Source organism: Streptopelia decaocto, assembly GCF_964273445.1.
Source record: "Streptopelia decaocto genome assembly, chromosome: 11".
Lineage (NCBI taxonomy): Eukaryota > Metazoa > Chordata > Aves > Columbiformes > Columbidae > Streptopelia > Streptopelia decaocto.
Window position 1 is genome coordinate 294,441 of NC_138666.1, and position 14,698 is coordinate 309,138.

The 14,698-nt window shown below is 47.3% G+C and overlaps 1 protein-coding gene and 1 long non-coding RNA gene across 3 annotated transcripts in view; both read right to left on the reverse strand.

Annotated features, from left to right (window-relative positions):
• Nucleotides 1–5,583, reverse strand: part of MYLK3 (myosin light chain kinase 3) — a 38,706-nt gene extending 33,123 nt beyond the window's left edge. For both annotated transcript variants that reach the window (XM_082062559.1, XM_082062558.1), the window contains exons 1-2: nt 5,451–5,583; nt 1,786–1,909 (exon numbers count right to left, since the gene is read on the reverse strand). In XM_082062559.1, the coding sequence (XP_081918685.1) occupies nt 1,786–1,794 (9 nt within the window). In that variant the 5' untranslated portion in view covers nt 1,795–1,909; nt 5,451–5,583. The remainder of the gene's footprint in view (nt 1–1,785; nt 1,910–5,450) is intronic.
• A 3,110-nt stretch (nt 5,584–8,693) lies between these two features.
• Nucleotides 8,694–14,505, reverse strand: LOC309444903. The gene is made up of 2 exons (XR_014185176.1): nt 13,452–14,505; nt 8,694–9,185 (listed from the first exon to the last, which is right to left on the reverse strand). It is a non-coding gene; the product is annotated as an uncharacterized lncRNA (long non-coding RNA).
• Nucleotides 14,506–14,698: the final 193 nt, after the last annotated feature.

The following is a 14,698-nucleotide window of genomic DNA, read 5'->3' on the forward strand; positions in this document are numbered from 1 at the left end:
CCGACGCAGAATTTGGCTCCTCATTGAATCGCCTCAGCGTGAGCCTGCCCGACAGATTGTCTTAAAATTATCAGACATATGTCAGCTAAAGCAAAAAGCTGTAACAACTGCCCACATAATTCGAATGGCAGTCTGACATCCCATTCTACAGATCTGCCACTTGGAATAAAAGCTGTAACGCGCCATGGCTCTCATGAAAAGCAAGTTTCCTTCCAAAGGCAAAGCCAGCGTCATCATTCCAGAAACGCCTCCTTGACGCCAGCAGGTGTTCTGCGAGCCAGCAGCCTGCACAACCTGGCCAAGAACGTCGGGCACACGCAGCGCTTTGCAAAAGGCACAGAAACCAGCACTGCGCCATCTAGAAAGCTGTTACATTCGGGCTAGACTCGCAATAAACACCAAGGACTCTCTTACCGTAAATCTCTTTATGTAATCAGAAACACAAAATCCTCCCATGCTCAAGCGAAGGGATCTGTGTGGGGAAGATTCTTGATATAAAGTTCCCATCCTGTTTGGCACGTACGGTGCTCACCCAGGTAGCCTGAAGCCTTTCACTGAATAAAGCCGCACAGCCTCCCTGGATCTCGCTAGAATCCTGCTTGGGAGATAAACTTGGCATTTCCTCTTATCTAACACTGCCCCAGGCATTTCAGTCATTTAAGTCCCTTATCAGCAGCACTCGGTTCTATCCACATGGATAAGCTCACTTCCTGAACTCCTGATAACGGCCACGCTAAGGTGCGGAAACAACAGAGGGTGATGGCCAAACCTCCCCAGCCACTCGAGTCCCCTCTTTGCGTTTCTCTGTCCCTTAGCTTATCTTTGCCCAGTTTAACTTTGCTTTAGCTGTAACTTAAGGACAGCGTGTTTGCTTCAGCCAAGCAGCAAGAAGACTCATTTATCTGAGTGCTGTTCCTCCCAGTGACACTGACGGCTGCTGCGGGATATTCGCTTTAACATAACAACACCATTATTACACACGTGAGCATTTCTTTTATTTCCAGTTTCTTAAGCAATAAGATGGGAACAGAGGGAACAAAAGAATGGACAGATATTCATAATCAGAATTCACGTACCTAGTTATGCCTTCAAGCACGGTTTCTGCAGCCTCACGCTGCACACACAGAGTCATTCGCTGCAGTCTGTAAAATAGCTCGTACTCGCACAAATGTACGTTGCCATGACGTCCATGTAGGCGGATTTGTAAACCCCTAGACTTACAATCTGTTAACTTTTTTTCTTCCTACACAGTTAGACTAGTAAGCAGCCATAATGCACCCAAATGATGTTCCTCCTCGCTTGTTTAGACCTCAACTACTTAATGCCTTTTTATTTTGCCCTGTGTAAAATGCATTTTTAATTGAGTTCTTACCAAGACTGTGCCAGTGGAGCACAAATATACAAAGACCACAGACACCAAGATGCGGGATGACCTAAGTTGGAAAGTAAGTTCTGGAGAAGTAGAAAAAAACCAGCAGCTTTCAGTTTTCATCTGTGCTGTGCCCTCCTGTGCCGCGCCGGACACAGCGCAGCGCGCTCTGCGCATCGCCAGCTACAGGTTAACATAACCCGAATCCCATCAGGCAGGCGCAGACACAGTGACAGACACTCGCTAAGGACCAGGTGGAGCAGACGGACAAACATCTCAGGCAGCGAGATCTGGGCTTAGCACCGGCCGTGTCCTCACTGCCCAGATCGAAACAGAAGCATGTTTTACCACAGGTTAAGTGCACGTGAACTCTGGCCTAAAACAGCCCCCCGAGCAATGCAGATAGGACACCGTACCTTTAGCATTACGATCTAAGAGATGTCCGGTCCGGAAGTGTGGGTATAGATCTTGCTGCCCCTCTCACAGCAAAAGCAAGTGCTTTGTTTCCACTTAGGTTTGTACAGCAAGATAACCAATATGCTGTAAAAAAAATATAAAACCCATGTTAGTACAGGCAAAACCAGTGAATTAAGGTGGATGAGGAGCTCTCAGAAGGGGAGATGGGCACGCTCACTGTGCCGCAGGATTTTTCACTGCCTGGCAGGGAATGTTTATCAGGCCATTCAACAAACACGTGAAAAGGCCGGGGCTGCCTGGGGCGCAGGATCACACAGTCCCAGAGTGCCAGGGGCTGGAAGGGCCCTGGAAAGCTCATCCAGTGCAATCCCCCCATGGAGCAGGAACACCCAGATGAGGTTACACAGGAAGGTGTCCAGGCGGGTTGGAATGTCTGCACAGAAGGAGACTCCACAACCCCCCTGGGCAGCCTGGGCCAGGCTCTGCCACCCTCACCCACAACAAGTTTCTTCTCAAATTATCAACTGGAACCTTCTGTGTTCCAGTTGATAACCATAAATGATGATTTGGCCACAGCCCATGGAGGTGAGATAGCTGTACCCAGAGGCTGTGGGAGCCCAGGAGCTGTGGGTGCCCCAGACGCTGCGCTCGGACCCCAGAGGCCTCGGTCTGTCTCGGCCGCCAACTCCTGTGCCATCGCCGACTCCATCTCTGTGCCCTGGTTTTTCCACCTGCAACAACTGAGTTAAACTCCTCCTAGCTCACAGAACCTTCTCAGAGCTTTAGAATCTATTGTTACTGTTCCCCCTTTCAAAGGGTAAAACTAACCCATAAATTCTAGCTCAGAACTGCCCCCAAAACCTTAAGACACATCAGGGAGGTCCGTGCAACGGTGCAGGAGCGCTGGTGCCCAAACCCTGCAACCTGCCCAAACCCTGCCCTGTCCCTTGCGGAGGGACAGCACGTGGAGCACAATCCCCGGCCTAGGGAACACTAACCAGTGATTTATTCCAATAGCACAAATAACCATGTCATTACTCCAGATTTAATAAAGAGATGCTATTAGTTAATGTGGCAGCAGAGGCATGTGCAGCACGTAAGCGCCGTGCCACGGGGAGAAAGCTTGCACGACAAAGAGAATCCTTTAGGAAATTTGGCAAGCAGTCCGGAACAAGCAATGCTCAGCCTGCGACCTTCCGTTTGCAGATCTAAATACAGAACTGTAGTGTAAAACAACACCTTCCTGCAGTGTTTTCATTAATTATACTAAGAATACAATTACTATGATGATGAACTTCACTGATTTTTCTTTTTCTCCATTTTAGCTTCAGAAAAAGAATAAATCTGGAGCTTTTCTCTCCCCCATTTTAATTTCAGATCATATGATACTGATTCTGGGCTCTGTTTTCAGAAGAGTATTAAAAGCAACGAATCAGTAGCAACTACACAACATCCAATCCACAAGAAAGAAGCAGTCCATGTCTCACCGAGTTACGTGTATTGCTGTGGACAGAAAACAGGCAATGGACACGTCTTCTTCAGTACCAGGGAAAGGTCCAGTGGACTTTACAGACAAGGTAAAACAGAGCTTGGTGCTCTGCCTTAAAATACTATGAGCTAGAGACAAGGCAAGTGCTCCCTGGGAGTACAGATACTGCGGTACAGGCTTCGGAGATGTCACATCGTTTACTTATAGAATAAACGCAAAGCTCTTCTAATGCAAGTAGCACCCAACAAATTAAATAAAGAGCAAGGTTAGTGCTTCAGCTTTAAAGGAACTCTTTGAATCTGCTATATTTAGGTTCCAAAACTACTATTAAAACTGGAGAGGCGTTTGACAGCTAGATTGGTGCATTTGGAGCAAAGACCAAGAAAAGGAAAAAGGTAATGTAAGAGGTCATTGGTTATCACTGGCTTCCCCAGCCAGCCGCTGACAGATACACCGACTCCTGCACTAACTACAGAGTAAAACAAGAGGCTCAGCACTTTTGAAGCGACCTCTCATCTCCCAGCATCGGCCTCCGTGACTCAGGAGCTGCATTGCTCCACTCACACAGCCCGTTTGCAGGGAATTTATAATCCAAACAACATTCCCTGGCTGAAACGGTTAACGTGGCAGTTAATACAGAGTATCTTCCTTATGAAAATAAGTAAGTAGAAGCTTTAGTCCCTTGGTACATTTCTTTCACACACACTTCAGTGTTACTAAATTACTGAGCACGTTAGAGCCTTTTTGTCACTAATAATCAGGGGCAGGGAGCTACTAGCACTGATGCCACCCAGTTTAACTCCTCACAACTATGCCCAAAATATCTAATTGAAGGTTCACAGCTCTCTTCCCAAAGGCATTTCCAGTAACTTACCCTCTCATTACGCTTCCATCCATGCAACGAGACGGAGCTGAACACAGCGCGCAGGAGCGTCCCCGGGACACAGGGCAGGGTCAGCGGCACGGCATCCAGAGCACGGCCCCGCGTGGCCGATCAGAGCACCCACGGCCCCGCGTGGCCGATCAGAGCACCCACAGAGCACGGCCCCGCGTGGCCGATCAGAGCACCCACGGCCCCGCGTGGCCGATCAGAGCACCCACGGCCCCGCGTGGCCGATCAGAGCACCCACAGCCCCGCCTGGCTGATCAGAGCACCCACAGAGCACGGCCCCCCGTGGCGGATCAGAGCACCCACAGAGCACGGCCCCGCGTGGCCGATCAGAGCACCCACAGAGCACGGCCCCGCGTGGCGGATCAGAGCACCCACAGAGCACGGCCCCGCGTGGCTGATCAGAGCACCCACAGAGCACGGCCCCGCGTGGCCGATCAGAGCACCCACGGCCCCGCGTGGCTGATCAGAGCACCCACAGAGCACGGCCCCGCGTGGCCGATCAGAGCACCCACAGAGCACGGCCCCGCGTGGCCGATCAGAGCACCCACAGAGCACGGCCCCGCGTGGCTGATCAGAGCACCCACGGCCCCGCGTGGCTGATCAGAGCACCCACGGTCCCGCTGATCAGAGCACCCACAGCAGCACAGCCACGTCCCCTGCGGTATGTGACCAGCACAGTGTTCGGATCCGCGGGGACCGTGCTGCCGCGGCGCTGCCAGCACCAGCACATGCTGGAGCGGCTCCGCTCACCATGGATTAGCATTAAAGGCCAGGCTGAAAGCCTCCCCACCTCATTAATATTAATTTTAAATGTTTTAATCCCGTTTACACAAGGACTCATCCCCAAGGCTAGAGGCCTCATAAATTATATTCCATTTTTAAACCTGTAGCATTGACTCTCGTTTCAGAAGGAAAGCCCCAGCAGAGACAGCTTTGGGCAGGCTGCTTTTGCTGAATAGTACCTTGGTGCCTAAAGCCCTGCTTTAACTTCATCAGCCCACAAAGATTTGCACTTTAACGAATCCTGCCTGCAAAGCACAAACACAAGCACATCTGTCAGCAGATTTTCATTCTTTCTTTATCCTGCTCCTGCTCCAGCTGCTGCAGTGGGTGCAGCTGAATAAACTCACAAAAGGCAACTTATCTACCAGACACTTCAAAAATAGCCACAATCACCATAATAACAAGTGAAAAGAGACAAAGTGACTCAGTATCTACTTTGTCTCCTGGCCAGCACGGGCGGATGACTTTGCATTCCAAACGTACCACATTACACAGCAAACCTGGCTTAGATGGTCATAAAAAGGTCCAAAGGAGAACAGATTCAAGCCTTCTCTGGAAGGGCAGGGGACAGCTTGGGGACAGTGATCTCTCACTCGTGCACAGCACTGAGCCCCTTACACCGGCAGCAACGGCGCGTCCGCGATGCTGAGGGAGGCGGCAGCGGCGCCTCCTGCTCCCCGCTCCGGGGGAACGACAGCCAGAGGAAAAACGCTGATGAATTCTTCTAGTTACCTTATTCTTCTAGTTACCTCATTCTTCTAGTTACCTCATTCTCCTTTGCAAAGCACTTGTTGTAGCACAGATGTACTGTTCAACAGTCTGTTAGTTTTTAGCACGGAGAGGTGACCTGTTGCAAAAACTTGAAACCAAACAAATTTGATGTCGTTACTTGCCTTCCAAAAAGCCGGCAGTGCTGAGAAGGGCAGATACAGTGTGTTCCCCAGCAGATGGGATCAGTGAGCTGCCACTTGCGTTGGATTATAGGGTTTTATCGAGCTCCTGCTTGGCACATGCGCTATTCTGTAGTTTTGATGAAGAATTAAATCATCGTGCCCACTGTGAGGCAGCCACAACGCACAGGGGGTAATTACAGCCTGTCACTCCAATAAGAAGACCTAATTTCTGAGAGTCAGCCCCATAAAGTACCCATGCAGCACAAAAATGATATGTCCAATGAACATGCAGGTGGAAATCAGACTCACAAGATCCTTCACATTTGAATTTGGAATTCAGAGGTAAATATTTTAGATGTATTTTAACTTTGGAAGTCTGGCTTGATGACTTTTTTCGTTTCCCCGTTAAATCAGCATCCACTAACTGGGATCGTTCTAGTCCTCACAAACCTTCTTTACAAGGTGTTTCCTCATTTTGAACCAGCTCTGAAGAACAAGGATGAACACTCTTGGTCCCACTCCCAGCAGTGGGGGAACCTTGTTCATCTACATCACATCTGAATGAGTCTCCCGCAAGAAAACACCCTTTAAACTCACACCTGAGGATACAGATGGTGAAGCCTCTGGAGAATTAATTTCCCAAACCACCGATTATTTAATGGAAGTTCTCCTCCCCAGTCACCTCTGCCTTGTCTCCCCTGCTCCTCTTGGCCTTGCATCGCAGGAAGGAAAACCAACATAGACTTTAAAATACAGCCTACAATCCAACCATACCGAAGGGAATTTCATTAGAATAAATGAAATGGTGCTGAAAAGGGAAAATTCGCTTCTGAAATGTAAATTGTGTGCCTAAGTTTTCCTTTTTAGAAATTGTTTTCTCAGTCCCAAGGCTAATTTTATTATATATTTCATACCAAATCATATTGTAGCCTATTTTCAATAGCTTCTGATTCAATGATAATATAATAATAACATTTTGTTTCTAGTTTAATTAGATTTTTAAAGATCTCCATAACCTTAACCCTTCTCCTGGTAATATTTGTATTAATTTAATTGTTTATTTGTTTAATATTAGCATAAATAAAGAATAATCTACTTGAACTTTTGATTGAGTGGATGGCACATTTAGCAGCCAACAAGATGGGAAGGACAAAATACTACTACTACTACTAATAATAATAGCATATTTTATTTATTATCAGCCAAATCTAAAGGCAGTTGGTTATTTTAAGTAGAGAGCAATGAAACGCGAAGGGGAACAACCCTCCTGAGGGCTCCGCAGCTCTCTGTGCCCATCACTGCTCCCTCTCCAACCTGGCCAAGTCCAGCTTGTCTTAGTCTCACAAAATCCCAATATATCATTGTCGTGACTGTCTCAGATTCCTCGTGTTCAAATAATGAACCTTCTTGTTTCCCAGGAATGCATTTGTAACGCAGGCATCCAAAACAGGACATGTGCCCTGCTCTTCACCATTTGCTGTGCTTTTGTTTCTGGGCTTTCTGTGGCTGGCTCTGTTCACTTCGCTTTCAAGTTCTCGTGATGCATTAAAAATCTAATCAAGGATTTAAAAGACAGAACATTTGACAAGACGCGTGTTCCCCGGTACTATCACCAGTCGCAACGCTGCTGCGGGGCAGCCCGGCTGTTCTGCAGAGCACACACCTGGACACACACACTGACCTGAGTCCGGCTTCTCTGCCCAGTTCCGCTCAGCCCGTTCTTCAGCACTTTGAGGGGCTGTTTTCCAAACACGCCTCTAGTCAGTGCTAGAGACACATTCCATCATTGTAAACATCCAGTTGTTTTAAAAGTACCTTCTTGAAAATCTTTCACTGGATGTCAAGATCTGTCACTGTAAAAAAATCCTAAGAGTAAATTCTAATGCTCATCTCGGTTTTTTTGAAGATGAGAATTAGAATTTACTCTTAGGATTTTTTCAGTCTGCTCAGTCTGGTCAGGAATTCTACTTTTTTTTAATGATTTTTAATTTAGTTTGTTCTTTTTCAATAGAATTAAGAGGTAAAACTAGAGGATCAGGCTCCGAATCAGTACTTGGCCAAGACTCAATATATCTCAATGTCTTAAGTATCTCTACTCATGGCATAGTTTTTAATTCTCCAGAACTGCTCTGTCTTAAAGAACAGTGAGATTTGTTGCTTTTTCAAGATGATAGGAAGTGATCATTATCCCCCACTGTTTCAGGAAGCTACAGTAAAACGCCATTATGTCTCAGCCCTCATTCGACAGTAACACAGGTTCCTTAGTGATATTAAAAAAGACAAAGACCCTTGTAGGTCCAGCTTCATTCATTTGAGGTTACACATCACCATTTGATAGTCTCGATCACGTCCTGCAGCTGACAGCCTCATGCACAGTAACGCCTGTTCTCCTCAGGAGTCTCTACACTAATGGTTTCTCTCCGACTTCTGCCTCGTGTCCAAGACAAAACCCGTACAACAGATTTGGCACCTGGCGCATCCCTGCTGCGTGCTGCGACAACACTAAATCTGCACATTTGTGAACTACGCTGTGAATAGACTGCAGCTCTTTACTTAAAAATGTCCTTTAATACATCAGAATTGTTTTATTTGCCAAAGAAAAAAAGCCCATCGATGAACTTTAATTTCAACTGCATTACAGACTGCGGTGCAGTGCCAGCAAAACCAGCGTTAGGACTCAGTGTCCTTTACTCATTTCACTGGAAACCAGAACTCCTGGCCCAGCTCGTACCAGCCCAGGGCCCGCAGCCGAAACCACGTCTCTGGGGCGGCTGGGGACCGGGAGCCGGGCCCGGCTCGCACACACACACGTTCTGCTCCGCAACTTCTCCAAATAAAGCAGCTCGGATCTCAACCGGAAGATTTTTCTTTATTAGCAAGAGCATCTCAATAAAATATTCAAAAGCTGTTTATTCCAAGACAAAACAAAACAAGCAAGATTTGGAAAACTGCCAGACTGCTAATGTCTGTCCTTCTGGTATCTGGAACACTCACTGTTCTTCACAGCTTTCCAGGGTCTTCAGCACGCTCCAGGATTTACAACAGTATTTATTCCTTAACCCTTATGACAAAATGAAAGACTAAGTTATGACTGAGAGAAATAATTCACAGTAGGAGACCGAAGGCAGTAAAACTCAACATTTAGAAGATGGAGTTCAGGTTCTGTGCACAAAGCCAAGAAGCACCAAGAAAAGCAGCTTTTGGGGGGCAAGGGGAAGATGGGGGAGGGGTACCTGACTTTTCCTGGGGGATGTGCTGCATGGTGACACCAAATGTTTCACGAGAATCATGTTCTGAGCTTGAAATTAGACAACTTCGGTGAAAGCAGGTTTAGGTTTTCTTCTGGAGAAAAAACGACATACACAGATTTAACCATTTCCACTGGTTTCTGCATAATCAATTTCTTGCTCTTTACTTGGATTGCACAGCCCATTCCAGAGCCAGCAGCTACGAGCAGCCCTTTGTAAAGTAAGAGCAAAAGAACACCACTCTAGTACATTAACTTACAGATACTTTCAGTTCATTATGAATTCACAATATCTACTGAAACCATGCAGGGCATTTCTGTAGCATCTGATCAACCATAAGGCAGTAAAATTTATCATCTTCATCTCAAAACTGCTTAATCAGATAAAACTCTGGGGCAGCCAGACTTTCTGTAATTACTACTGAGTTCTGAAAGTGACAGTCTAAAGGAGAGAAAAAAACACCAAACAACATGTTACCACTTATTAGAGCTGTCCTACCACCAGTTTGTTCTCATCTTTCAGTGGAACCTCCTGTGTTCCAGTTTGCACCCATTGCCCCTTGTCCTGTCCCTGGTTGTCACCAGAAGAGCCTGGCTCCATCCTCCTGACACTCCCCCTTTCCATCTTGATCCCCAGGAATGAGTCCCCCCTCAGTCTCCTCTTGTCCAGCTCCAGAGCCCCAGCTCCCTCAGCCTTTCCTCACACGGGAGATGCTCCACTCCCTGCAGCATCTTGGTGGCTGCGCTGGACTCTCTGCAGCAGTTCCCTGTCCTGCTGGAACTGAGGGGCCACAGCTGGACACAAGATTCCAGGTGTGGTCTCCCCAGGGCAGAGCAGAGGGGCAGGAGAACCTCTCTGACCTACTGACCACCCCCTTCTAACCCACCCCAGGTCCCATTGGCTTCCTGGCCACAAGGGCCCAGTGCTGGCTCATGGTCATTCACTAGAGGATATTTGTCAGAATCCACAGCAAAATAAAGCATCAGGCAGCCTACAACAAAACACTGCTGGCACCGTTACTGATTCGAAGGATCCCAACTGACCTGGAAGCGCTGGTTAAACTGTTAACATTTGCTCTGCTGTACTTTCATCAGAAGGAAGAAATGAGGCACAGCGGGAAACCTGCGGAGCAGATTCCAGCGGGTACCGAGATCCCAACACGTGCTGCAGGCAGAGCTGCTCCTGCACACCCAGCACTGCTCGCAGCTCAGCAACATCTTCAGGGTCCATTTTGTTGTAAAGGGAAACTACTGCCTGTTCCCCAAGACCACTCCACAGTGCAAACACAAGCACTGGAAGCAGAGACTATGACAAGGTTTGCGGGACGCAGCACCCAGAGGAACCCTGTTCCAGAGAACAGCATCTCAGAAAGGCTCACGCTACACGGCAGTTTGAGGCAGCTCTCTGGTGATGCTGCTTCATCACAGGTCATCAGCACCTTACAGAACAAAAGTTGAGCACCGTGTCCTGTTAGGCAATAAGATCCTAAGCATCCTTGATAGTACAGTCCAAGGCCCAAGACACATTGCTGCAAGCAGGCTACATAAATCACTGTTTCGCTCAACTCAAACACGTAAAACCAACCCAAAGACCTTATTTAGGACCTGATATTTGAAGCACAAATGTCAGTTCCAGGCTCCTGCTCTGTAAATCCTGCTGCCCAACCACAGGGTGACGATAATCTGCAAAGTATTCCCCAAAACCTTGCCCCACTTTCAACCGTCTTTAATGAATCGTAACAGTATTAGAGTGAAAATAACAGGAGAATTAGAGATGTTTAGAAAATTTGACCAAGCTTAGATATACAGGACTTCCAGGGAAGGTGAAGAAGAGTTCTCTTGAACCATTTTTTATTGAACTGCCAATTGAAAGTTCAGAGTTCTCTGGTCTTGATAAATGACTCATCTCCCCTGATTTCCACAGCTCAAGCTGTAACACCCCACACAACTGACGAAGCCATCCATGTTCAGTGCAGACAGCCTGGCTGGGCTTTAAGCTCCCAAATCAGGTACGAGTGAGCCGCTCCTAATGCAAAATATCCCAGTACCTACAGTAGTAATGCCTGAGGAGACAGGAACGGTCTTTAGATCAGGCTGCCACCTGGCAGCAGAACACGGCAACTGCAGGAGCTGAGCTGTGAACAAGCACCATTCTTCAGAAAAAAAACACGGAAAAGAGAGGTCAGAGAGCAGAGCTGGCTAGAGGGTGGTGTATAAACAGGCCGTGCTCCACTACAACTCTGACTACCCAGTGCACAGCATCAAGTTTACGCAGTCAGATAAGTCAACACACAGATCGGCGCTTTTGTGGTGGTGACACGCTCGAATCAAGGCAGCCTAGTACACTTCTCCTGAAAGATTTAAGCTTGTGTGTGAGGTGTCACGCTGCAAAAGGCAGTGAAACAAATTAAGTTAGACTGAATCTTTTAGACATTCAAAGACAGGGCCTAAAATCTTATATTCGAATTAGAGAGTTTCAAGGAAAAAAAAAAGTTTGCATAAGCAACTTCCTGAAATGTTACATATTTATTTCTTTTTTGGAAACTATGCAGTTTCCAAGTAAGTCAGAGATGCAGTACATAGAATTTTAGTCTTATCATTTAGCTGTCTCTGGCTTTTGTTTTAGTTTCATAGACCAAGATCTAATACACATTTTACAAATATAATCTACAATGACGTGCCAAGTGTTTCATGCACTTAGCATCTCTAACACACAAGGAGCGAGGTCTTGAGATGCCATCGTGCTGATGGTCATTTCACACAACGCAAACACCTTCCAGTTCAGTCACTGAATGTATTCCAAGACATGTGTCAGCACACCGCAGCCACCGAGGGCCCCTGGGAGATGCTGCAGTGTCCTGTCTGTAGGAGCAGCTGCAGCTCACGGCTTGGCCAGACATACTTTTCACTGGGTAAAGAACTGGCTGGTCGGCCGGGCCCAAAGAGCTGTGGTGAATGGAGTCCAGGCCAGTCGGGGGCCGGTCACAAGGTTTGTTCCCCAGGGCTCAGTACTGGGGCCAGTTCTGCTTAATCTCTTTATCAATGGTCTGGATGAGGAGATGGAGTTCACCCTCAGTGAGTTGGAGACGACACCATATTGGGTGGGAGTGTTGATGTGCAGGAGGGTGGGAAGGCCATCCAAAGGGATCTGGACCGGCTGGATTGATGTGCTGAGGCCAATTGTCTGAGGTTCAACAAGGCCAAGTGCCGGGTCCTGCACTTGGGTCACAACAGCCCCATGAACGCTGCAGGCTGGGGAAGAGCGGCTGGAAAAGGCCCTGGGGGTGTTGGTGACAGCGGCTGAACATGAGCCAGCGTGTGCCCAGGTGGCCAAGAGGCCACCAGCATCCTGGTTGGTACCAGCACTGGTGTGGCCAGCAGGACTAGAGAAGTGATTGTGCTGCTGTACCGGGCACTGGGGAGGCCAAACCGTGAATCCTGGGGGCAGTTTTGGGCCCCTCATCATGAGAAGGACATTGAAACTCTAGAGAGAGTGCAGAGAAGGGAACGGAGCTGGTGAGGGGCTGGAGCACAAGTGTGATGGGAGCGGCTGAGGGACCTGGGGGGTTCAGCTGGAGAACAGGAGCTGAGGGGAGACCTTCTGATCTCTGAACTGCCTGAAAGGAGCTTGGAGCCAGGGGGGGCGGGCTCTGCTCCCCAGGAACAAGCGCCAGGAGCAGAGGAAACGGCCTCAAGTTGCGCCAGGGGAGGTTGAGGTTGGATGTGGGGAACAATTTCTTCCCCAAAGGGCTGTGGGGCATTGGAACAGGCTGCCCAGGGCAGTGCTGGAGTCACTATCCCTGGAGGGTTGGACAGACGGACATGAGGTTCTCAGGACATGGAGCAGTGCCAGGGGTGGGTTGTGGGTGGACTCCATGATCTTGAGGGGTTTATCCAACCAAAATGATTCTGTGATTCTACAAAAGAATAGTTTATTTCTGGTTGGTGAGAAATGCAAGTCAGGACTCCTGCTTCGCTTTGGTAAAGCAGCACTCTCTCCCTAGGACATCTTCAGGGCCACTTGCTTCCATCACAGCTTTATTGAAGAAAACTGGAAGCCAGCAGGGGAAGAAAAATAGCACAACCACAAATGGGAAAGAGCTGACAGCTGGTCAAGACAAAGGGAAGAAGTACAGAAACAGAACTCAACCACCGCTTCTACAGAGTCTCCACCAATGAATGAAAAAACAGACGGCCTTGTGCTTTTGAGGGGTGTGAACGTATTTTTCGGTACTTATCAGAGAAGTCACCAATCTAAATGTACAAGTCATAAGTTGAATTTTGTCACGTGTAACAACATTAACTTCAGTCCTCTGAAGATAACTTTAATTCCATGTATAGGAGCAGAAAGAAAGAGATACCTGTAGGAACACCGGTGCGAGCGCCGAATAAGACTGCAGCAGCAGTTCCTTTGTCCTTGTTTGCACTGTAGATCTCATTCTGGCAGTAGAAGCAACACGGCCTGATCATATCTTAAGTCTTCAAAATCAGAACTTTGCTTGTGTCTTCGTTACTATAAGAACTTGCAAACATGCTTTATCCTTAAGAGGTATTCATCTGTCCTTCCTACTGGCATCTGTGACAGGCTACAGTTCTGGAAAGCCGAAGTCTACATGATATAGGGAAGTAGGTCTGGTGTTCACATTTTTTCATTTACTGGAATAAAGACAAACAGAGATCAGTGGTTTAAGTGCATTTCCACAGCCATCCCCCATCATGCAGTGTTCAAAAGGACCCAAATTACTCCTTACAAGTTCAGAAGTAAAAATCACTTTCCATGTTTCCTGGTCCTGCTTACAAAGATTGCATCTGATCGGTCCTCAAAGCCATCACAGCTCCTTCCTTTAACCAATAACTAATAAACAGGCAGTACTTAATCATTCAGCTTTATCAAAATCTCTGCTTCCCCCCAGACATCAGTTCTGCAGCAGAACCTTGTTAGGTAATTCTCACTATTAAAGTAATGTGATACTATAAAGCATGAGTAACACTGAAAAAGAACTTGAGACATTTAGTTGAATTTCCTTTCTTAGAAAAGTGTGAATGAGAGGTGACCAAAAGCTGGTATGGCAGATTTTACGATCGCAATTGCCTCCTACACCTGCTCCCTCAGGATTTCGCGGCTCTTTTTTTTTTTTGGTAAGACAAAACCCCAAAGTATTTACAAATCTAAGAAGTTTGGCTCACATTGCACTACACCACTTTCACAAAGACTACTTTGGTGAACGTTTTCCCCAAACCAATTTCTACCAGAACACCTTATTTGGCACACTCCAGTAGACCTTTGCTTTGGTATTTACAGTCAACAGTGCAAATACAATACTGTTAAGAATTATGATTTTAAAAGACAGACAAAAAAAGCTGATGAGAGTAAAAGGAACCAGTATATCTGCATCTTTTGGAAATACATCTCTGTGTGTCTCCCTCTCCAGTAAACCATGGGCCAAGAAAGAGTAAGGGAGCAGCACTTACCGCCCAGGCCAGGGACACCCAGCCAACACGTGTCACAGAACAGGCGCTTCGCTCCCGAACCTCAGGAGTCTGACCCCCAAAAGTGTATCTATGATTTTTAAAAAACAACTCTATGTAACAGAGAATCATTTTCTAA